This window comes from Amphiura filiformis, chromosome 12 (assembly GCF_039555335.1).
Source record: "Amphiura filiformis chromosome 12, Afil_fr2py, whole genome shotgun sequence".
In the NCBI taxonomy this organism is placed as follows: Eukaryota; Metazoa; Echinodermata; class Ophiuroidea; order Amphilepidida; family Amphiuridae; genus Amphiura; species Amphiura filiformis.
This window is the reverse complement of record NC_092639.1, coordinates 3713776-3739047: the sequence shown is the minus strand read 5'-3', so window position 1 is coordinate 3739047 and position 25272 is coordinate 3713776. Positions and strand designations below refer to the sequence as shown.

General features: G+C 36.0%; 2 protein-coding genes across 2 annotated transcripts; both read right to left on the bottom strand.

Annotated features, from left to right (window-relative positions):
* Nucleotides 1–2686: 2686 nt before the first annotated feature.
* LOC140165566 (CUB domain-containing protein 2-like) lies at nt 2687–6454 on the bottom strand. The gene is made up of 5 exons (XM_072188853.1): nt 6376–6454; nt 5684–5843; nt 4922–5100; nt 4320–4526; nt 2687–2844 (listed from the first exon to the last, which is right to left on the bottom strand). The coding sequence occupies exons 1-5, from the start codon at nt 6452–6454 to the stop codon at nt 2687–2689; spliced, it is 783 nt and encodes a 260-aa protein (XP_072044954.1).
* Nucleotides 6455–13158: 6704 nt separating this feature from the next.
* LOC140165565 (uncharacterized) lies at nt 13159–16437 on the bottom strand. The gene is made up of 4 exons (XM_072188851.1): nt 15972–16437; nt 14305–14392; nt 13742–14008; nt 13159–13468 (listed from the first exon to the last, which is right to left on the bottom strand). The coding sequence occupies exons 1-4, from the start codon at nt 16369–16371 to the stop codon at nt 13159–13161; spliced, it is 1065 nt and encodes a 354-aa protein (XP_072044952.1). The 5' UTR covers nt 16372–16437.
* Nucleotides 16438–25272: the final 8835 nt, after the last annotated feature.

The following is a 25272-nucleotide window of genomic DNA, read 5'->3' as shown; positions in this document are numbered from 1 at the left end:
TGCTGATATGTTGAATTATGTGGTAGATTCTTTCCTCTCTTGTCTTTGGGATGCACTAATAAACTCTTAATAGAGTTGTGAGGTTTCATGGCTGGTACGATTTTGTGTTTCCAAAAGATGCGTTTAAGCTTCAGCCGCGGGAGAAGCAGTTAACTTAAGTCATTTTTGAGAAAGCCATCATCCAAGATGGCGAAAGCTAAAGATGCGAGTAGTTTACTGGATTTGTTTACCTAATTAAATTTTGATGACCAAACCAATCCTGCAGATGAAACTGTTCAGTCAATTTATTTTTGATCAAGTTGAAATAAGTTTTACTCGCGCCATCTGAAACATAAGAGTATGCTATCTTGCACTAAAGAAACATCAATCCCATCATGTATATTTCAGTCATTTCGATCATGTCTCATTTCGTTGCATAGTTGTGTCAGTCGCCATTTTATAAGTGGATAAAATATTGGTAGAAAATAATGTCATTTTGACGTGCTGAGGTTAGAATGTTGTGACAGGCCTATGACATACTATTTTCATTATTATGTTCACAGAATTTTCCTTCCTATACTTTGTACAGAGTTGAAGAGTCCAATATAATCAACACTTGGACTCAAAACTTGGACTGTGTTGGATAGGCTCACTTTTTCCCCAAACATTTTGTTTTCTACAATTTTTTGACCAAAACTCATTTTTGACTTGCTCACTTTTGACCAAAATCACATTTTGACCAAAAATCACATTTTGACCAAAAATCACATTTGACCAAAAATCACATTTTGACCAAAAATCACACGTTTGACCCAAAATCACATTTTTGACCAAAAATCACATTTTTACCAAAAAATTAAATTTTTTACCAAAAAATCACATTTTTTACCAAAAGTCATGTTTTGACCAAGAAAAGAGCCTAAAAACATAAAAATGATAAAATTGGATGGTTTTTTTCTCCCAATACAAAATGTATTGGTCTCGCCAATATACGATCGACGAGGGTTCGAGCCTTGGGCTTGCCTTAGGTGAAAATTCTCTTCCCTCCCAAAAAGTTCCTATATGGTCAGAAATCCTGCAATTCAGTTCAGTTATTAATTTCAGAATTTAATTGAAGAATTTCTTCTCGCCCCCATACACTGCTTATCACGTGCAGATATAGGTAGTGTATGTGCTTCGTCCGTGATTCGGAAGTCACGTAAAGCCGTTGGTCCCGTGTACAGGAAGAGTCAAACCCTGTGCACGTTAAGTGTCAGAGCTATTCGAAAAGAGAAGGGGGACCATCCCCGGTTCTGATATCTGCAATCAATCCTAGGTTCCAGGATCGTGCATAGGTAAAAAACTATGCACGTTAAGCCCGTGCGACAATACTCAATTTGAGGTATGCACTTATATAGGAAGAAGAAGAATATTTTAAAACTCATAGCTCGACCAATAAATTTGTGTATTTGGTTCAAACCATCCAATTTTATATCAGTGTTCTTACCTCTTGCATCCCAATTTAATTTGAATCCTGACCCTTCCTCACTTACGTCACTTGTAAAATGAAACCACATAGAGTTACTGACAACACTAAATGGAGAAGGCATGTTGATTTTCTTAAATTGTCCCAAAGAATTTTCACCAATTGTAGTGCCTGAACCATATTCTAAAATATCTTCATATCCTAAAAATCTGATCAAATAGATAAAATTAAAAATTAACAGGGTAAGTACTGACCTGGGTATATATACACATATTAAATATATTACTACTTGTATCATTTTTAAAAGTCTAAGTCATATTTAAAGTTAGCAACTACTATATTAAACTGTTGCGATTTGGTGGTTCACAACATCTTGCGAATGGAAGTGAGCTTTGGCAAAATTGCATTGATCATAAACATAGCGAGTGTGTAGAAGATTTCAAATATCACAGATATACTTTTTGTAGGTCCTTTGGTTCTTGAGTTATGTAGTAAAGACGGCTGAAACAACAACACTTATGTAAAACGTACATAACTCATTAACCACAATAAATCAAGCACATTTTCAAAATATATGATTTGTAGAATGAACTTTTGTAAAACATATTAGTTTAGATAATGAAAATCGATTTTTTTTTAATGCTTCGACCAACAATACGTCGTGTACCCTTAAGCAGTCTAATTTTAATACTGAATGCATTAAACGTGTTTTAGTGATATTATATTAGGGGCTCGTCCCAGCAAACACATTTTTGAAACGCTTTAAACGGGTTATATCTTGGGTTTTGGTTTTGGTATTATGTACCAGTAAATGTCGAGTAATATTGAGGTCATTAAAACGTTTTGGATGAAAATACACTGGAACAATATTCTTATTGTTGTCAAAATGTGATTGTAAATTATTGTTGTTATGTTATTATTTTGCAGTAAGTTTTCAAAAAAATTTATTGAATGTTATTAACGTTTTTTACCCTTTATATACCCTTTACATAACCCGACATTTAAACGTTTTCTGGCAACATTTTTTAACCTTTTGCGAATAATGTCGAAAACGTTTTGTGTTTGCTGGGTTGATAAAAATGCAAAAAGTAATTTGTTTAAATACGTTACAATGTGTATCGGGCGCATAATTATTATCCATTGGATGTTATTTTAACAATCAAAGGGTCACGTAAATACAATCATTTGTGTGATTTGCGAGAAAATAATTCAAAACTTTTCCTAATCCTTAAAACTTGCGTCTTACCCGTCATCTAGTTCGAAGGCGTCAAATTGAATAGAAATATTTACAGCGTTAGGAACCTCTATAATGTACTCGCAGTTCTCATAATTCGAATACGCATCAGGATAGTTTGGACTACTGATGACTCCTGATATTGTTGTATGGTATTCATCGCATCCTGAATGTAAATAAGCATGTAAATTATTATAACAAAGAGATGAAGTATCAAAGTGATGTATTGTTTTGGTGCTCTTGTTGTAGCTGCCGTTTTCTATAACAATTCTAAAGATAGGATTCGGGTTAGGGTTTAAGGTTAGGTTATTGTTCGAGTAAGGGTAAGGCCAAGTAAAAAATAAAACATGTTTCACGTCCGGGTTTTCGAAAAGAAAGGAGGAAGAGGGGCTTTTTATTTTCTATTTTTTATCGCAAAATTGGTATAAATAGTACTAAATACCAATACTTACAGCTGTTTTAGCGTATACAATAATGCCTGGAAAAGGAGGAGGCCTTTTTTATTTGTTGTTCTGAGAGTTACACCCCTCTAATGATCACAAAACCTTCCTAAAATGTTTCTTGTATCTTAACAAGGCTATAGAAAGCATCCCAACTTCCTAGACATATTTTATGAAAAGTTATAACTCAATTTCAAAAAATAAAAAGATATTTGAGGAAACCTCAAAAAAGGAAGCGGGAGGGGACGTGAAACATGTTTATTTTTTTATTTTGCCTAATGATTTCGAGTAGGGTCAGGATTAAGAGACTTATTTATGGTTAGGATTATGGTTGGGCTGGGCCAATGAAAATGAAGATATTCTGTGTGGTTTTTTTTTTCAATTCCGTAACATATTGTTGTCCATTCAGTTGATAATACTAAGTACTCCTCCTTTGATTTATATTGCATCACAAAGTCAATGCTTTAATACCATCTGTTTCCCAAGATCGTTCTGTTAAAACAAATTACTTTGCTCTCTGTTTTACGAAATAAATGTTAATGCAGTATACTTTACACCTTAACACCAAAATAAACAAATGCAGTATTCTTTACACACATACAGCCCCTATACACACCCACACCATTGGACCATGTTTTCTCACTTTTCTGCAATATTATTTTCTTAAATGATGATGTCATAGTGACGTCATTATGTAGAATGTGCTCATTTAGTGTCACTGGATAGAAGAGACCAAAGAGTACAAAATAAAATAACATTTTTAGGTCTTTGAGAAAAAAATGTGTACTTTCAATACAAAAGGTCAAAATGTTTAAATGATCGTCGGTTTTTCCTCCCAACTACATACACTTTAAGTATATCATTAGATTTCTCGTATTTTATCGTACATTCCTCGTAATCGTATTTAGAATGCGATTCGATATATGTGCTCTCATGTCCTAGAAAAAAATACTGTGTAATCCGAGCCCTTAAGAAACCCTCTTAGTAAAATTTGTAACCACAGAACATCCCTGGTTATATTAAATAATCTTCTTGTCAGAATTTACTTGTCAGAAGCTCTTACCATCAAAAACTTGCCAGTCAAACGAAAATCCAGAAAATGTAACATTGTTATTTGAAACGAAATAAAACCAGACTGATGTAGATTGAATAACAAACGGGTCAGGTAAATCCCAGCCGTCAAAATATCCAAGAGCTTTACTTGCATCTGGAAAATTTCCTTCACCGAAATAAAGTATATCATTATAATGTTCTGTTTCAAAATGTTCAAATGTAATGGCCATGCTATGGCCAACTGTTGACGATATCAAGTACCACGTATTTGCGTTGTTTGGATAGCTGACGGGAAAGCCGTCACTTTGTGCCGTGCCAGATGAATCTGGGAAAATGTCACCGTTTCCTGGATGAACTGAAAAAAAACACGAGCATGAAAACGTGAAAGTCCTTTCTTTCTTTCTTTCTTTCTTTCTTTCTTTCTTTCTTTCTTTCTTTCTTTCTTTCTTTCTTTCTTTCTTTCTTTCTTTCTTTCTTTCTTTCTTTCTTTCTTTCTTTCTTTCTTTCTTTCTTTCTTTCTTTCTTTCTTTCTTTCTTTCTTTCTTTCTTTCTTTCTTTCTTTCTTTCTTTCTTTCTTTCTTTCTTTCTTTCTTTCTTTCTTTCTTTCTTTCTTTCTTTCTTTCTTTCTTTCTTTCTTTCTTTTTCGATCGAGACGACATTGACAGCGATGATAACAATGACGACGACGGTCACGATGACAATGACGATCATAATAATGATGATGGTGAGGATTATTTAATTATCACTGACCTGTCGCTTTCCAGGTAAAAATGAAACCATCATAATTTACAGAAGAATCACTTGTAAAATGAAACCACATTGATTCACTTAACAAGCTTATTCGAAATGGATCTGGTATATCATCTCCCGTAAACCGACCGACGACGTCATCCACAATTGATCCAGTTCCATATTCGAGAAAATCATATCTAAATAACAACAAAAACACAATAGTGTGCGAAAACTCATGGTATGGTCCAAATTGATCAATGGCGATTTGGCATCGGCTGCTTGGCATTATTTCTGGTTCCACAAGTTAAACATATCGTATAGACCACTTGACATGTGATGTCATTGCCTGGCAGTGTGTGCGCTAATTATGGCAATTTCCATTGTTCTTTGACCTGCAGTGTGCGTACGCATCGTAGTTTGGTCACGACACGTTAATTTTAAATCGCCCACCACATTTTATATAGTACAAGAAAGCCATTGAACAGTGTAGCGGTTCGTTCAAGCATATCGATAGACCAGTCCCTCGCCTTTGTTGATAAACAATGATGTCAAGTCGTCTATATACCCCATTTTCTCTGTCAATTATCTGATTCCATCAATCTCTGATTCAGATTTGGTGTCTCCCTATTTTAGGTACATGTGCAAGTTTTCTATAAAGAAATACTTTACTTTACAATGCTTTGTATAATACATGTAGTAGCTATACTAAAAAATCGACACAAAGTTGCTGTGTACTTAGATTTAAATAAATTGAAAGCAAAGAAACGTTCAAGAACATACGAATTTTCTAAGTCGAAATAGTGAAATACGATGTCTATGAGAATGAAGCCATCGTCTTGAATATCAATCACATAGGTGCAATCTGAACTAGATGGGTAGTTGCCTGGATAATTGGGGCTGCTAATTGATCCAGTCAATGACGTATGGTATTCATCACAACCTGTCAAGATAAAAGCGATATGACCAAATATTATTTGTCTGCTTGTTTTAGAACCATAATTTTCTCAGTTTGTTCTTTTTTCTTGTTATGTTTTTACATTTTCTGTTATTTTGATACATTTTATAATAGACATTTAGATAGATAATCATGCCCATATTGACGGAAATCATGTAAACAACTTTTACACAATATTTTCCATCAATTTGGTCACGTTCATTGATATGACTGAAAACAACTAATAAGTCACAAGTCACATCGATATTTTAAAGGATTTGTGAATGGAATAATCGTTATTCTTCCCATACATACAAAGGTGGAATTATTTATTAATTAAAAAATCTGATGTTATTTATTTTATACATCTTTGATTCGTATCGACACTTTGTCCCAAAGAATTTTGTCAGTATGATCTTTACCAAACTTTAACAACCCGAAAGCATTTCACTTGATACAAAATAAAGTAAATGGAGCAAAAAATTTAACCTTACCACAAAATCCGTTGGATAATAATACAACTTTGCAATTAACTTACCTATTGTATATTGGATACATAACAGCAGAAATACGGGAATTATTTTCATCTTCGAACGTAAACAAAAATCAAGCGCCATGTTTCAAAAGAAGTCTGTGTTGTTTTGAATAAGAATATTTGTACACTATCATTGTGTTATCATTATCTAGTTTTGCCGAGTCTTTAATTCACTGATATAACATGTGAAGTGATAAAAACAACCATACAAAGAACAATCACGCCCATAATCATGTTAATCTCCCACACAGGGGGTGCAGATATCAAACGGAGTCACCCATTTAGGCAATCCCTTTTGAAATTCACACTCCCTGCGTGGACGATTAAGGTAATGTATTCCATAGGGGGTGTATGGATTTCAAATGGAACAGCCCAATACACCTGTAATGATAACTTTGTTTGGGATTTATGCTGGTTTCATACTACCCTGCCGCTTGCCGCTGAGCGGCGTGGCGCACGCGCATTGCAGACAAACGGACACAATAAAGGCTTGTCATTGGTTGAAACGCCCTGCCGCTTGCCGCAGCGGCAAGCGGCAGGAAAGTATGCTGGAGGCTTTACAAAGGTGAATGTGCCCTTGCAATGAGAAACTAATTCGTTATGCAGTAGTTCATTGATTATAGGTTAATACATGCGAATCACTTGTTAGGAATGAAATTGTTACAATGCGCGCGTACTGAGATGTTGATGAGTCTAATGCACGAGCCCCGAAGGGGAGAGTGCATAAGACGCATCAACATCTCAGTACGAGTGCATCAATTTCATACACGAGAAAAAAATCCCGTGATTTTTGCAATTTTTATAACAAAATTGAAAATGCAAGCAAATATAACTGCAATAACCCGCAAGTAAAATGAACTCATCCGAAAGCATTGTGCGTACTACGCGGAGTGCGCGTCCGTGTAATTGTATAATATTTACGCACGGCTAGTAATTTACTAACGTTTTCTGTGATTGGCTCTCACTATCTAGGAGTGTATGAATTTATATTATTGAATATGTTACATCTTCTGTTTTTGATTCATGAACCTAAAATACATTTTATGACTGATGAATAATTAGCCCATAAACTTTACTCAAGCTATTAGCTATATTCTACAAAGTCAATGCTTCTGCAAAGAAGCAAATTGGTTTAATTTAATCTGTGTTAGTAATGGCAAGGGTGATTTATCTTGTTTTGATATCACACGGATTGCGTAACCAATTATCTTGAATTGATTAGTATTAAACAAAGGCATTCAGTATCTTTAAAGACTGCATTTGACATACTGGCCTATTCCAACACAAACAAAAAGACAGCCCATTTTCTTTAGTCAATCTTTATTGAAGCATTATGGTTTTGTGTCAATTTTTCTTCACTCTGTCGTTTCAGGATTGGTTTTGGTCACGTGGTTTCCTATTATCCTGCCTAAGCTCTTGACTGACGTTATTATAAATTTATCTGCACCCTTTCTTAGAAACTGAAAATTTGTAGAAAGCAGTTTCGGTTTTCATTTCAATCTTTATTGAACATTATATTTTTGATTCAATTTTCACATTTTTTCCAGTTCTTTGTTTCCGTTCTTCTGTTTCCTTCACTGTGCGGTCACCATTTTAGCTGCTTCCCATGGAGATGTTTTTTAATTGACGACAACGCAATACCACACAAAACACCCATCACCAAAAACTTCCCAGACCAAGCCTTTTGGCCTTCAATGAATCCAGGTCTCATCCTTATAGAAAACATTAATGAACATAATAAAAGAGGTCAAAGAAGATAAAACCCGATAACACCATATGACATCGCTCAGTTGTGAACACTGAGTAAAAAGTGGTGGCCACTCAAACAAACAAAAAACCTCAAACAAATAAACTGACAACAAAATAAGACCGCAACTTTTTCTGTCCTAAATGTTGACTTATATGGTTTCAGGTTGTCCTTTATTTCCACCAAAAATTAATGGTAAATCTTACTCCTCGACGTAGTTATTGAAATTTTGAGTGCGATAAATGAATTCGGCAGAGAGACGAATCGTATACTTCGCTGTACAGGTTGATCTATTGTATTGAAACCCGCTATGTTTACACGTAGTTGAATGCGTATTAGCTCGTATTCGATCTCTCTCTGCGCATTGGTAGAGACATTTTGGCTACAGCATAAAGCCGCAGTGCCGCCGACAAGGGAGGTTAAGGGGGTGCGTTACCGGGGCCCGGGGTCCTAGGGGCCCCGTAAAAAGTGAAGAAAAGATACTTTACTATGGGGGCAGTAAAAGCAAAGAAAACGGACCTCAGGGGCCCGTAAAAGGTTCAGAATAGATACCTTGCAATTAAGGCATAATTTTCTTTGCTTTACTATACGGGCCGACAAAGGTCTCTTTTCTTAGGCCTAAGGTTTCTCTTCTTTGCTTTTTACGGGCCCTCCGAGGTCTTTTTTTTCCTTTTTATGGATCCATTAAGGGCTGGGGTATGAACGTTTGGACAGTATTTATTTTGGGACATTAGAGCACATCAGACATATCGAATTACATTCTGAATACGAAGAATGTCTGTCTGATATCAAATAATTTTGATTTTTTGAAATTCGCAATTTAATACACATTTTATGGCAAATCATTAAAAATTGATATTTATTATATTATAAGTGAACTTTATAAATCTGATGATTTATACTTAAAGTGTATGTAGGTGGGATGAAAAGCCGACGATCAATTGAAAATTTTCCTTTCGTATTGAAGATATGGATTTTTTTTCCCAAAACACCAAAAAAAAATTAGGTCTTTTGGGAAAAAATCCGTATCTTCAATATGAAAGGTCAAAATTTTCAATTGACCGTCGGCTTTTCCTTCCTGCTACATACACTTTAAGAATATATCATTAGATTTATATAATTTACTTCGACGACTGTTATATATCAAAAATTTGAAAAATATCAAATTTTTATAATTTGTCATAAAATTTGTATTATATTGTAATTTTCAAAAAATGAAAATTATTTGATATCAGAAAGACATGCTTCGTATTCAGAATGCAATTCGATAGGTCTGAGGTGCTCTCATGTCCCACAAAAAATACTGTCGAAACACAATAAACGCTCGTTTTAGATATATATCTTTTCTTTGCTTATTAAGTTTTTTTACATACTCACTAAGGTCTCTTTTCTTTCCTCTACGGGCCTTTAAGGGTCCATTATAAGGTATGTTTTCTTTGTTCTTTTCACGGCCCATAAAAACCAAACAAAAGTAACGGGTCCGTAAAAAACAAAAATAAGAGACGTGCATTTTATAAAAAATTAAAAAAAGATAGCCTTTGAAGCACACACTCTAATAAATATTCCACTTGAATTTGCTCTTTGCTTTTGCCAAAATGATCATCCTCGCAATAATTAAATCTTCGAGAAATCAGGGGAGTGCAGCTTAATCGAGTCCACCCCCCCCCCTTCGCGCGCATTGTGCCTTTCACTTTATTATTTGATAATTTACCTTAAAATTGGCAATTTTTCCGCGCTTCGCACGGAGTTTGTTTCAATACGTCCAAACTGGGAGCAAAAGTCGCTAATTCGAATTACAAATTTTCGCTCGCTTCGCGCGCATTTGTCCAATTCACCGGTTCATATTGGATCATTTTATATAGCTTCAAATTGGCTTTAAATTGGCAAATTTGTGGCACTTCGCGTGGAAATTGTTCAGAGAAACTTAATCTGGGAGCAAAATGCCGTTCAAATTGCAAATTTGTGCGCGCTTCGCGTTTGTCTCCTTCAATGTTCATATTTGATTATTGGCAGCTAAACATGCTACTTTCGCTCCGCTGCAACATATGTTCAAGGATTTTACACCAACCTCCCTCCCCCATGTTACAAAGAAATTTATGCCACTGTCCCCCCCCCCCACACACCACCACCCACCTCATGAAGTCCTTCCCCGTCATCACTGATCAAAGGGGCCCGTGCGTTCACATTGCCCCCGGGCCCGTTATGGCTCTCGGCGGCACTGTTAAGAGCCGAATAGCTGATAAAACACGTATTTAGGGATATACGGTATCGATTGTTTCAAAACATGCAAGTATTGTAAATAATTCGTGTACATTCACTTCTATAAATACATTTCAAATGAGTGCTAACGAATGTTCTAAATTTTTAGAAGGATCAATGGAATAGTACCAATATTTTCGAACGCCGTTTACTCAGAACAGGCCCATTCATGTCAACTCAGGGATGCATGCACCTCTTCAATTTTTTTTTTCTGTGTGGTGGTAGATATTGATGAAAGTAAAATCCTGAAAATTTGAGCTTCATACTCCATTTCGTTTTCCCATGGCATCAATGATTTAATGTACGTAAAAACTCGCAATGGAGAAGGCAAACCTAACTAATGTGTTGAAGCCCTTTAAGCCAATATCTCTCAGAAATGTTGTCCAAGAACATATCTTCAACATACCTGAAGTTGATGGTGGGGCAAATTGTCTGACATTGGTTTTCAGGGGGGTAAAAATGTAAAAAAAGTGATTTTCCACGGGTAATATCTCAGCTAAATGTATTCTAATATGCTCAATATTGGATAAGAGTAATGTCCTACCAAAGGGCTCTGACTGGCAAAAAAAATTGACGCTAAAATTATTTTTACTTTTGGAGTTCTGACCCCCCCAAAGTTGGTGTTTCGTTCTCGTTGCTTTTTGAGGGCCCTATATCTTTTAAAGTAAAGGAGTTACAAGTTTTTGATAGCAGATTTGAATTCTACACTGAAAAAGTACCCCAGGATACATACTTTTCAAAGTTTTAAAGGGTTCCTTTATACATTTATGGACCTCCAAACATCGTCTTCGCGTATGTTGAACATATTTTTACGCTGACAACCCTAAATTTCAAATTGATGCCACGGGAAAACGAAATGGAGTATGAAGCTCAAATTTTCAGGATTTTATTTTCATCAATATCTACCACCACACAGAAAAAGAAAAAATTGAAGAGGTGCTGCGGTGCACATCCCATCCATAAAAGTTGACATGGAATGGGCCAACAGCAATTTTGCGTATTCGGCACTCTGCCGTGTTCATAACGATATATATAATTTCGGTCAAATTATAACAAAAGGTCGTAGCACAAACTATACATTTTTAATCTTTGTTATCACTGATGAGTAATTTAATATATCTTTCAACAAGATAGAAGCATTTTCACTTTTTTACCCCTTGTGACCTTTCGCGTGACCTCTAGCAAAAAAACGTACCCCACATTATTTGAGTCCACTAACCCCTTAACAGTGATCTAGAGCCAGAGGTCATATCCTAACACCTCATGGTATTAAACATTGGTAGACATGGGTGTTGACCTCAATCCTTAATTAAGGCCCGTATGAGATTTAGCTCCTAGACTATTTAAACTATATTTGTAATTCACAATTTTGTATTTCAAAGAACACACCGTTTTTCTATATTTTACAGCATTTTATTAATCAATTGTTTACAGTTCATTTGTAACAGCATTCTGCATTGAGTGCATTCTTTGTGAGAGTTGATTGGAATAAAGTGTAACTTTCAAAATTGCATCTTTTCTTACATAACGAGCCATTGTGACTAAACGCAAAAATGTGTGTCATTGTACATTAGACCAGGTGAGTAAAACAAAGGCGACAACCAATATAACTTTTCGATATATTCTAAAAAGTCTTAGAACTTGTGACCCTTTATATCACGCTCATCTAGGTTTTCATGGTCTATGTAAGAGTGTGTCATTTTTCATCATGGGTAATAATATGTTTCGATAAAATATCCGTTTCTAAGTATGAAAATAGGGAGACCAATATAAAGTAACATATCCGTTACACTAATGTCGACACAATCTTTTTTTTTAATTCCTCTTTGTCATGTAAGCCTAGTGCAATAATATTCAATTTAACATTGAAATTGAAACGCATTTGATTTTATAACCTTGGGCCCACATAATACGCATTTCAACGTAAAGGGTAAGGACTAGACTATTTACAAAGTTCCTTTGTAACTCATAATGTTTCCACGTCTATTGCATCCAAATCATCATAAGATCAGAGAAGTTGGTTAGAACATCCAGCAGATGCTGCAGATGTTGCGACCATTTCTTGATCTCGCCGTACATGTACTCCTGTATCTTCTGTATACATTACGCGCTCCATGAGTACCTATAGACCTTTTCCCCTCTATCCCACAATGCACTATTCCAGGGGGTATGACGTAGTTCATTAACCTCATAGATCGTGTGCATCCGATGGTCTTTGCCAGGCCAATTATTTTGTCTTAATATGGACATACTGATTCCATATAAGCGGATTATCGTAAAGGCCATCGATGTTACTAATTATGCAATTATTGAATACACGAGTGATGCAGTTACGAAGCGATGCAGAACATCTGTGTAAGAGATTGTGTTTACATTTTATTTTCCGATCTCCGAAAAAAAGTGAAACGGACGCCGGTAAAATATCACTGCGTGTCCCGTCATCAGTTGTTCACCATTATGTCTATAAAATGTATACAAAGTTAAGTTTCAATAACAAGAAACTTTTTTTGGCGACGACACCATGTCCATAAGGCATAGAAATGTTGTTTTTTGCCCCCGAAAGGTATTAGTGATCGGGCGCCATTATCGTGATTATCGGGGATTCCTTTTTTGTGATGAAGGCACCAGCCGAAATGTCCGTATTCCAGAATGTGATGAACATAACTCTGTACTCCCCCGGGGAGATGATGTATTTTGCGACACTCATACCCCCCTGGAATAGTGCATGATGGGAAAGAGGGAAAAAGGTCTATTCACAGGATGAATGACCAAATGACATACTATTGTTTCTTGTAATGATAAAGCGTGGCAGGTGCGCTTAACTGAGTTCGATAATGATGTGTAGCATTCGAAACTACAGCAGAGGTATTAGGTCGAGGAACTTGTTGTCCACCTATTTCATGAGATGGTAACGGAGAGGTCAACAATGAGACGCGTAAATCATATGATTGAGTATTGTCCAACTGAGTTTCAAAAGAATCGTAGTCAGGAGAAGGGATGGTATTACTATTAAGCGATGACGTCGTTTGATGTGTAAATTGGTCGATTTCCGTTGGCCATGGCTCAGGCGCAAAGTACATGTTTGCATTCCTGTTTTTAAAGTAAAATAAATTGGGGAAAATATATCTTTAGTTGGAATTTTTAGAAAAGTATTGGTGAATAGGTTATAAGCACTCAATTTAGTACAATGGTAATACAGATGGGATACTGGTTAATGTGTCATATGGAGTACAAGTTCAACATCATGTCTCTAAATCTTGTTTATTCCGTTAAGAATATACTAACATACTCGAAAAGTTATTTAAGAAAAATGCGGTACTTCAAGTCATTTCACGTAACAGGTGATAGAGTTAGATAGCCTACCGATCAATTCCGACATACGCATTGAAACCTGGGTTATCATACTGGCTTGAAGTCATCGTCGATTGCCGACTGTATGGTACTCCTCCCCCATCTGGGGGTAACAGTGATGTTGTTGATGACATCCATGACATTTGTCTTCTAGTCTTTGCAAGTGGCAGCATTCTCCTTTCCAAAGAATGATCGTAAACTGCTGTGTCTAGCATTATATGACTACCATACAATGAAGGATCAGGTCCATTCACCTCAGCTAGGTTGTTAGTTTCTATTCTGTCAAGCAGACGAAATATAGTGGGTTAATTGTAAAATATCTTAAGGCCTAATGATTGTCGTAATTGGCGCACGTCTACAGACATTGATAGATGGGAGCACTAATATATTTATATAGCCTTCCCGTTAAACATGTAAAGCACCGGAACATTATAAAGAACTCCCGTTTTCTGCATTCTTTGCAGTTCCTGCTTCTTTGCCGCGAAAATGGCCGTGAAACTATAACACATATTAGACGTGCAAATTCTTTTTTGAATGTTAAAGTAATAAAACGGAATACACTTAAGGCTACTTACTTTGCTTCACATCTGCAATTACAAAACCACAACAATAAGATGATGACAACAAGAAAGAATAAAACGAACAATCCGACTCCTACGGAAACTGCAGACACAAGAGATAGAAAAGAAATGGACTTAATATACATACTCAGCTCATTAAAGTAAATTATTGCCCAATTCTTAAGGACGTTCACACATATCACTACTAAATAAAAATTCCCTTTAAAAGGGAAGGCCAGCGTCAATGCAGAAGAGGTCTTGTAAATAGTTTGGGTCACCGTGAAAGGCATTTTTAGGATCACGCTTACATCCATGTTACATGACAGTTCACCAAACCATCAATGGTGAGAACATGCACACTGAAACAGCAAAACACATTAACTCCTATAACTCCTGTCAACTCTTTAATTCATTACTCCAAATTGTTCTGTATTTTTGTCTTTACTGCTTTTTACCCATGCTTATTATAAAATCAAGAAATACACTGCAGTTGTTAGTTAATTCGCTATGTTAACTCAACTTACATGCACATTTTATTTTAAAATAATTTTATATTATTTCGCAATGTATAGTTTACTATAAAGTAGATAGTGGCAAGCACATGATAAAGGACTGATCATTCACTACAATCTTCACTTTTAAACTGTATTTTTTGAATGTGTTGATTGTTAGTCCGAAACTCCTGCAAAGCTATGGACATGGCATCTTACCTACTCCATTCTGTAGTCTGCATTGTGTGTTTTCTCAGTCTTCAATCATTTTGTTGAATGTAATTTTATGAATCAAATAAAAAGATAGAAATTGGCCTCACTTTAGTTATGTGTCATTTACAGTATTTATCATTTATAAAGTAAGACAATAATTTATTTATTTTCTATAAGTGCATGTCAAAATATGGGATATATTGTTCAATATTATAGCTAGCCCTAAAAACTTTATTTTCAATCGGATTTTTCCCGTTGAAAAGACAAAACTGATGTTAAAGATAGCAATAATATCATCAATAACATTTTGAGTCAATTTTATCCATAAAACGATACAGGATAGGATAGATAATTACTTTGACTTCAATGTGGTCCATATAATGAAGATTTTGATTCCACAACATTATTAGATCTGTTATCAACATATCAATTATGCACTCACAGGCAACCAAACATCATGCTATGCTCAGTCCACTGATATGACCTCGTGATCATTCCCCGCTTTGACCATGTCATTTTTTTTGATATGCTGATTGCTGAACAAGTTTATGTTTATATGTGTAGGCCTAACCTATGATAACTTTTTAAGTCATAATTAATTCAAACATAACTTTGGCAATACTCAATCGTTTTCGTTCGTTGAAACGGCAAAACAAACTTTCTTTTCCTTGCAAATCGAATTAGCAGACATCAAAAACATTTCCACCACGACAAGTAAAAAAAATAATTCATACCAATAGAAGAAGGCTATAATCTTTAGTGTACACAAACCCCATCTCAGAATTAGGTACCAGCGCCCTCTGGCGCTGGCGAAAAGGACCACAAATGCCTCGGGTAAAAGCAGGAGCGAGAACTGCAGAAATGTGATGAGGTCGCCATCAATTTTTGTAGCACACAAAAAGGAAAGGAATTTGTCTCTATAAAGACGCCACATTCTTGCACAGTTGTGTTATTTCAAATAAAAACGAACCAACTCACTTATAATGATATTGTTGTCGGTATCAATATTTCCATTGTTTGAAGTTGGTTTAGCTGTTGCCAGTGTCGTAAGACCTAAGCTGGTGTGCGGATCAGTAATTTCTGTTGCCTCGTCTCTTTTCGTAGTCATGGTAGTAATGAGGGGTTTTCCACGAGTTGTTGGTTCAGATGGAACTGAAAAAGCCACTGAGGATTGAGAATCTGTGGCAATAGAGGTGCGTGATGTTGCTAGCATATCTGTCCATAATCGGGTCGTGGTGTTAGTAAGTGCGGGCTTCGTAAACACGGAGACGTCTGGTGTTGTCGACGAAGGACCAGCCTGTAAGGTTGAGCCATAAGTGGAATACGATCGGTCTGTGGTTGTGCCTGCTGAGGTTGAGATACCAAGAGAAGTTGACATTGTTGCTGGAATAGATTGGGATAATGTTGTTTGCTTTTCTGTAAGTGTTATTAGTAAGTCAGTCGGAAAGGGAGTCGTAGGTTGCGATGATGTCGTTGTTGGGTAAAGAATTATATCTGCAAACAAAGAAAAGGTTGAAGAGCGATAGATGATGCGTTAGTATGCGAACATTACATTCACTGAGTACACTAATGTGATATTTCGTCAGCACCAAATAGTCGCGCGATAGACTATTTTCATGTTCATTCACTTGTGTAGAAACGGCTTTGAGCACGTAAAATAGGGAAAGGTTTTAGCATAACAAAGAGCAAGCCCCGTAATCACAGTGTAAAAGATACGGAGTCTACACTATCTCATTTGCATAACAAGGAACAACTTGAATAAGAGCCAACGCCCTTTATATCAATTTAGTCCAGGAATAATAGACAAAGGGATAGGCATCCTAGTCTGCTGCCCTCTTTCGAAATATGTATCCTAGGTCTCACAATAGGCGGATTAGCGGCCATTTTGTCTTCGACATGATTTTATTCACGTGTCCTTATATTTTAGTACACAAATATATAAGTTAACAGGTTTACTATTTTAAAATTATATTTTGAGTATACAATATATTCTGTAGTAAATAGATCAAATGACGATGATTGTTTAGGTATTATATGCTTGATAGAATTAAACTGTTTGACCAGCTAGTATTCTCCTCCGCCGTCAGTGTGATTCCAGTCACTCCACGTACCGTGTTGCGAAGGTGGAGGAGTCTAAAGCTGTATTGACGAACACGCATGCGTTAAAAAATATGTAGCCTAGGTCGAACAATAGCGTGACGTAGTTTCCGGCATTGTTCCTATGCACTTTCACCCTCCTGTTTAGTCTCAAACATGTGAACAACAACTAGAACAACAACAACTAGAGCAACATCAAAAACAACATCCAGATAAATATCAATGTAAGAGGAAAAGTTTCGTAGACTAAACACAAAACATAAACAGTATCAAGGTTCATAGCCACAGTATATATTATTGCCACTGAACATTGAATATAATGAAACAATGAAGCTTTCTCTTTTACTATTCTATGCTATATTTTTTATATTTTGCTCATTGTATTTATATCAGCCCAAATAAAAAGTATGTATTTGGTATTGTGATGTAATCTTCACAGTAAAATATAGTTACCTTGGACGCACGTTGCTGATACCGAATCCCATGATCCATTTTGCATACATACAGAAACAGGATAGCCCTGTAATACATATCCCGTATTACACATGTTAACGGTTATACCGCGATATGACGAGGACAATATGCGGGAATTTGCATTTTCTATAACAGGTACGTCCAGACCGCAAGAAATATCTGTACAAAATTTTAAAAATAACTTTACAAAGTCATGTTGGCATAATTGATGATTTTCACTGTAATTCTTGGCATATCATTTCCATTGACTTGCAGTGATAACGCGTGTCTATAACTTGGGGTCTCTAGGGTTAGGATATGTGAGCCAGGTAGGTTAAAACTTACATGGAGGAGATAAAACTCCCAATTTTTAGCTTTTACAAAATGTCCTTGTATGGTGTAAGAACGATCCGAAACAGTAGCTATTATTTGTAACTTTTTCCCCGAAACTTGCATCAAATGGTTTGTAAAAAGCCAAATACCTTCACAATACGGTAGTTCGTCACTCCATTGGCCATTAGTTATACACGTGACATTCTCTGCACCAATCAGTATATAGCCAGAATTACAGGAAAAGGTGACATTGCTGCCAAAACTATAATAACCATCGTCGATGTTAGGAGACCGCTGGCCATTTGTAGGTTCTCCAGGATCACCACAAAACTGATTTAAGAAATCTGAATCGAGTGAAACAAACAGAGAAATGAAACTGAAAGGTGTTTATTGCCAGCGCTATGTAAAAACAGCGCTTACAGGTCGTTCAAAAATTTGAATTCATGATTATTACATTTAGGCGATTTACTGTCTAGTCCAAGTGTTCTTACCGTTTTTGGAAGGTGACCCACCCCATGTCGCAAAAAATCATGTACCGCTTGCGACGCATTGTCCAACATGTTAAAATCGTGCATAACGTTCGCATGTCGTGGTACTGTAATTGTAACTACGACTTTTTCAACCAAAAATACTTAAGGGATCTAGAATGAGCGTTTATGGCGTTTCGATAGTATTTTTTGTGGGACATGAGAGCACCTAAGACGTATCGAATTGCATTCTGAATACGAAGCATGTCTTTCTGATATCAAATAATTTTCATTTTTGAAATTCACGATATAATACAAATTTTATGACAAATTATTAAAATTTGATATTTTTCAAATTTTTGATATATAACAGTCCTCGAAATAAATTTTATAAATCTAATGATATATTCTTAAAGTGTATGTAGCTGGGAGAAAAAGCCGACGATCAATTGAAAATTTTGACCTTTTATATTGAAGATATGGATTTTTTCCCCAAAAAGACCTATTTGTTTTTGGTGTTTTGGGAAAAAATCCATATCTTCAATACGAAAGGTCAAAATTTTCAATTGATCGTCGGCTTTTCATCCCACCTACATACACTTTAAGTATACATCATCAGATTTATAAAGTTTACTTCAAGTACTGTTAAATATCAAAAATATCAATTTTTAATGATTTGCCATAAAATGTGTATTACATTGCGAATTTCAAAATATCAAAATTATTTGATATCAGAAGGACATTCTTCGTATTCAGAATGCAATTCGATATGTCTGATGTGCTCTAATGTTCCACAATAAATACTGTCCAAACGTTCATACCCCAGCCCTTAACCCAATACCAATCATGAAACCTGTACATCACAATAGTATGCAGAATTATAGCCTGCACACTGAATGAATACACGCAACAATAATGGTTGCGAAAAATACAGGGTGTCCCTGAAAGAACTGTATCGTCGGAAACTAAAGAGCATTTAACGCCGCAACTGAACATAAGCCAGGGGGATGGTACATACAATCATCCCCCAGTGTTGCCATCTGTATGTGGGTTTTTGACTAAATTAACCTCATATATTTTGGCTATTTTAGCCCCAAAAGTGCAAATTTTGCGCTTCTCGCGCATTTATTCCACTTTTGCACCATATTTTATCAGTTTAGCTGCAAACATTTTGTACCATAAGCTTATTCTGTCGCCAAAAGGTGCTGGATTCAAAAAGAAATCTACGCCACTGCTTTCAGGGATACCCTGTATCTGATAATGAAACGGATCGAGAATATGGTGATCTATTCGCGCATAGCTATATTTCATGTAACTTAATTAAATTACCCTTTTGGCATACATAAGGCAGGTTGTCTGTTCCACATAATGCGTCATTCCACTTGAAACCTTCACTATAATCTAACTTTAAACACTTCTGCTCTTGTAAATTGGGCTGTCCCGGTCCAAAGTTAGTATACTCTGCCTGGTAAAAAAAAAAAAAAAAAATTATACAACAGTTAAGATAAGTGAACAACGGTGAACACATTGAATTTATAGATCAAACATCTGAGATTTGAACCTTGCGATATTTCAGGCAAAGACAACATTTATCGTACGTAGTACAGGGTGTCCCCAAAAAAAGAGGCCCCTCATTGCGCCCTCTTATTCTCCTATTTATGAAATATTGATCAAATATATTTTGATATATAAAGAAACCTTAAGTCGTTAGCTTTAATAAACCAAAACAATTATATCAATCGGCTCACAACTTTTGACGATATGCTCTTTTTAAGAAATGTACCCGTTTTTCACTCTGTCCACGGAGAAGGTTTGGCTACTTCAGAGATTAAAAAGGAGTACACACACAATGCATGAATATCAAACATTCCTCAATGATAACTTTATAAAATAACTTTATTTATGGAATGGGCTTTACCGGTGGGTTTATGGGCAATGGATTTTGTTAATAGTGTCATTAATTTATGGGTAAAATGGATACCGAATAGGACTTCTTTTGCTTTACTTGCAATTACATATTTTGTTCTTGGTTATTTATGCCTTTTTGTTTTATTATGTTTCTTACTTTCTTACTTTGTTGTTTCTTGCTTTCTTTCTTTTTTTATTTACAACATACGGTAAGTCATTTCTCTTTTTAGGATAAAAGGTAGCCCTAAAAGGGTATTTGGTTTGTCTTTGGTTCATCTGAAGTGAGTTTACTGTGCTGCTCTGCCCTCTACCTGGTTGCCTCCTTGGCGAATTCAGGTTTCAGCTCTGTTCCTCATTGCATCAATTGCGTTGCGAACCATCCTTGTGCGCCGGATACTTGCGAATGCATTCAGTAATACGTTTGCGAAGACCTTGGATTTTGCCACAAAGGAATAAAATCAAGTGGTGTGAGGTCTGGTGATCGTGCAGGCCACTCCACAGCATGAACCAACCCAACCACTCTGTTTGCTATCCGTGGACAGAGGGAAAAACATGTACTTTTATTCAAAAGGGCATATCTTCAAAAGTTGTGAGCCGATTGAAATAATTGTTTTGGTTTATTAAAGCTAACGATTACAGAATTCTTTACATATCAAAATATATTTAATCAACTTTTCAGAAATAGGAGAAAAAGAGGGCGCAATGAGGGGCCTCTTTTTTTTGGGACACCCTGTATATTATCAATTATACTTTACTTTGGAAGTATTCATATTATATATTAAGAAAAACACCTACCGTCAATCCAATATAATACCGTGACGTCATTAAGTGCTACTGCATCAATCCACCAATTAGCTGATTCTAATTCCCCATCCTCCACTCGGACACGAATTTCATCTTCAATGAAGGTTTGTGTTTGTTCATCCAAGATTTCAACCAGCTGCCCTCCGTTATAGCGACATGTAGCATTGGCGAAACTCTTCACGCTAGGCCTGGTTACCAATGTTATACATTGGTTACCAATATTATCCGTGGTTCGAGTATGATTTAGAAGAGTATTATTATTGTAAGGATTGGTTATATTTTCTGGACATGAAATATCTACAGGAAAAATGTATTCGTACAAATTAATATTAAAATAGACTGTAACACTTGGTGATAGGGTTTTGTAATTATTATGCAAATATTGACTGCTCATCAGGAAAATGGTGCAAAAGTCCTACCCGAGGTGACTTGGGCCCGTGGGCCTACCACATGTATTATGCAGCAAGTGGGTTAGGTTGAAAAAAATAAATAATATGCTAATGTCTCAAAGCGCTTGGCAGTTTCAAAAAAGAATATGGAAAGCGTTTTTTATTTTTATTTTCTTAATTTTGAACAAAAGTACACAAAAAGTACATAAACTTGTGGTTCATTTACACAATTGTTTTATACCTATAATCGAATAAAGTAAATTTACTTCAAAATATTTCAGATTTTACGAGAAAAACTATTGAAAAAGGATAACTTAAATAAATACAAGATGAATTTGCCGTCTCAGCTGAAATGGGCACGCTAAGAAAAGCTAACGCGCACGGGCGCTTTGAGACAGCAGTTTTAAAGTGGTAAACTTAGTGGTAAACTTGTTTTTGTAATCAGTAAATAAAAATTGCCTTTGCATTCTTACCGAATTGACAAATAAAATGCTGCGGTGTTAAATATGTCATATCCTGTTCACAAAATTCGTCGTTCCATTTATAGCTATGTTGGACCTCATTCTGATCACTCATAGCACTCAGGTACACACATGACTCGTCCCCTTCTTCATCGTTTGGTTCCCTAGATGCCCAGGGAAAGTACGTTATGTTACGGCCACCTTGACATGAAAGAAGATCAAATAAACAACAACAATGAACATAAATTAAATAAAATAAATAAACAAATTTCGGTATTTATATAGCGCCTAACCACAGATCACGGAGTGTTCAAAGCGCTGCAATTTCGCTGCCATGGTGAATCATCGCAATCAGATCGCATCAACTAGGCATTGTGCAGCCGGAATAGCACAAACCTATCCGCACTTATATTGTAACATCCACCATTTGGGTGAAGGAAGTTTTTAATAACCAAACAACTAATAACCGATTTTGAGGAAAGCGGAGATCCCGGAGAAAACTTCAAACTAAAAAAAAGCCAAACGGTCACAAAATTATATCATAATTATGATATTACGCACATAATTTGATTTAATAATTAGTCAACAGTAAAAAGGAATGAAGTGGTTAATTCGATTGTTTCGATAACATGACTCAAAAATATTTCTTCACCACATATAAAGAAAGGATTTATTCCCGATGAATTACAAAGGTTGATCCGTTACTGTAGAATACTATGCAACAAAGCGATTTGTAAGCTTACATATTTCAATTCTGATGGAATAGTTGTTGAAATCTGGGCGATTTGTGTGTTGTTTATTATACTCATAAGTCTGTTATCATTATTTATGCTGTGCATGGGTGACATTTTAACTCTGTGAGTACTACCTGTTGATTGGTTACAAGAAGATTATTATGATTTATTGAGCCAATCAGCATCATGGTGAGAATGGTAGCAGGGCTGATGAGGATTGAGCTTGAATATTTAGAAGCTGTATTTTAATTGGTCACTCAGATGAATATATCCAGTATTAAACCAATCGGAAATGCTGTAAGAAAGACAATATGTCTCAGGGGGTTAAGTCTGTACTCACTTGTCTCCCAAGTCCAAAGTTTGCTTTCAAACGCTCCTATCCAGTAATCTTCATTGCTCCCTCTGTCAGTCAATTTCTCATCTAGAAAGGATTGTGTATATCCATTCTTGATGGTTGCCAAAGTACTGTTTGAAGTTGCACATTCATCCTTTGCCGTCCACCAATCAGCGGCCACTCCATTAATACTAACAGCTGATTGGCTATCGTAAGGGGTGAAACAAGTTCTGCTTTCAAATTGGAAGCTGTCAGAAGGACACAGTACATCCAAGTTCGCTGCAAAGAGAACACACATTAAACAAATGACATCTTATAAATTAAATGGAAGAGATGTGCATGTATAGGAGTAATTTTAAATTTGGACAGGTTCAACTCAATAAAAAACTTTATCAGATTTAATTTGGAAAGAGAGAAATGCTTGAAAGAAAATCAATTTATATTGAGTTGAGTGACTTGCAAAAATCTGCAAAGATACCTCTGCATGCCAAAGATAGTCCTCCTTTTATGATAGTTACATTAACATTATAGGTTGTACTCATAAGTTGTATATTTATACGTACAATGATATGTATTCATTATTCATACATTAATTCATTCCCCTTAGTGTGAGTGTGGTGGTGGGGGTGGGGGGGGGGGGGTCAGGAGGTTGTCCCAGACAGGGTCATTGTCTAACCCTTTGTCACGAGGACATTTAACTCTGCTGGTGTAAGCACAGCGTTTAAGCCTCAGAACATCCTACGCAGATCACTTGTCTCCCCAAAGGACAAAACTGATCACGAAAAGCAATCTGGTGTTGTGTACAGCATCCCTTGCAAAGACACCCTGTATGTTGGTACGCAAGCTCGACAAGAGGCTAACAAACCATAAATCCAAAGCGGCCAGCTCCAAGTCAGTGATTAAGGACATATGGACAGGAGCAAAGGACACCAGATTGACTGGGAAAACGTAAAAGTGTTCGAGATGGAGTCAAAGGACTTTCCTCCTAGGGTCTTGAAAGTAATTCAGGGTTAGACAGAGACCATCTCTCGGACAACCTCCTGACCCCTCGGAACCAAGGGGGTGCCACAACATCTTCTTGTTTGACGTCATCTACACCTGTGACGTCATCGAACGTGTCTCAACAACATCACTAGCAAGAACAAATCTTCAGAGCAATAACATCCGCTGAAGACGCCGATTGACCCGGTGAAAGCTCTCCGGTGAGTTTATCAAATTTGAGAAGCGTACAAGGTTTATTCTGCTTTCTATTAAGGTTTACCTCTACATTTGAATAATGAATGCATATCATTGTAAGTATAAATAGACAACTTATAAGTACAACCTATAATATTAATGTAACTATCGTAAAAAGGTCTATCTTTGGCATGCAGAGGTATCTTTGCAGATTTGCTATGCATTTTTTTTAAGAATATAAGCTATGCGATATGCGATATTTTGATTTATGATTCTTTGTACAGTCAAGGCACAATATTTATGCACTTTTTGATATTCAAATACAGAAACATAGTAATATATATATACACAATGAATAGTTTTGTTTGTCTCGTTTGCAATCATGGCGAAACGTGTACAAAAAACTGTAAAAAATGAAAATAGGGGCAAAAAATAAAAATACGGCCAACGCGTAGGGTTAAATCGCTAAATTGGATTTCACATAGCTCAATGCGCGCAGGTGTACATTATTTTCTTGGCCTAAGTACAATTGGGAGCAGAAAGAAGACTTGACACATAATTGACGTCTTTCGGACTTGAAAACGAGATAAAAAGGGAAAGATGGAAGCGAAGAGGAAGACGAAATGGGAATGCTTGATGAACTGAATGATATATGTATATATGTATTTATAGCAATAGTCTGACGATCGCCGTGAGGCGTGAAACTACTAGTTACTAGATGCTGAATATTATTTAGCCAAAATTGTTTTATGTATTTATACCATGTATGTAAAGCTAAAGCCAAGAGCTGCAGACAGATAGAGGAGATTGGCGTAGTAGATGGGAGCCGTGGATTTGCCTACAAAGTACGTAATAGCAACTTAAGGTTTTATACATACGTATGCATTGCCTTTCACAACCAGACCAGGTTCCATTAGCCATACACACACTTTCTTGATCACCCAGAAGAAGATAGTTGTCGTCACAGATGTATGATATGACGTCACCAAATGTAAAACCGTTTATTATCACTTGGCCGTTTGCTGGTACTTGTGGATCTCCACATGATATTTCTAAGGACAAACGTAAATAAATCAAGCAATTTGATTCAGATAATAACGAACGATATAACATCTCAGTAGCT

What these genes read in the sequence shown, in the direction of transcription:
- LOC140165566 (XM_072188853.1), bottom strand. Translation starts at nt 6,454, where the DNA reads ATGGCGCTTGATTTTTGTTTACGTTCGAAGATGAAAATAATTCCCGTA. An exon ending in ATGTATCCAATATACAATAG is followed by an intron (nt 5,844 to 6,375) that starts GTAAGTTAATTG and finishes TTATCTTGACAG; the next exon opens with GTTGTGATGAATACCATACG. An exon ending in TATTTCGACTTAGAAAATTC is followed by an intron (nt 5,101 to 5,683) that starts GTATGTTCTTGA and finishes GTTGTTATTTAG; the next exon opens with ATATGATTTTCTCGAATATG.
- LOC140165565 (XM_072188851.1), bottom strand. Translation starts at nt 16,371, where the DNA reads ATGTCAACTTCTCTTGGTATCTCAACCTCAGCAGGCACAACCACAGAC. An exon ending in CGACAACAATATCATTATAA is followed by an intron (nt 14,393 to 15,971) that starts GTGAGTTGGTTC and finishes TTGTGTCTGCAG; the next exon opens with TTTCCGTAGGAGTCGGATTG. An exon ending in AATTGCAGATGTGAAGCAAA is followed by an intron (nt 14,009 to 14,304) that starts GTAAGTAGCCTT and finishes TCTGCTTGACAG; the next exon opens with AATAGAAACTAACAACCTAG.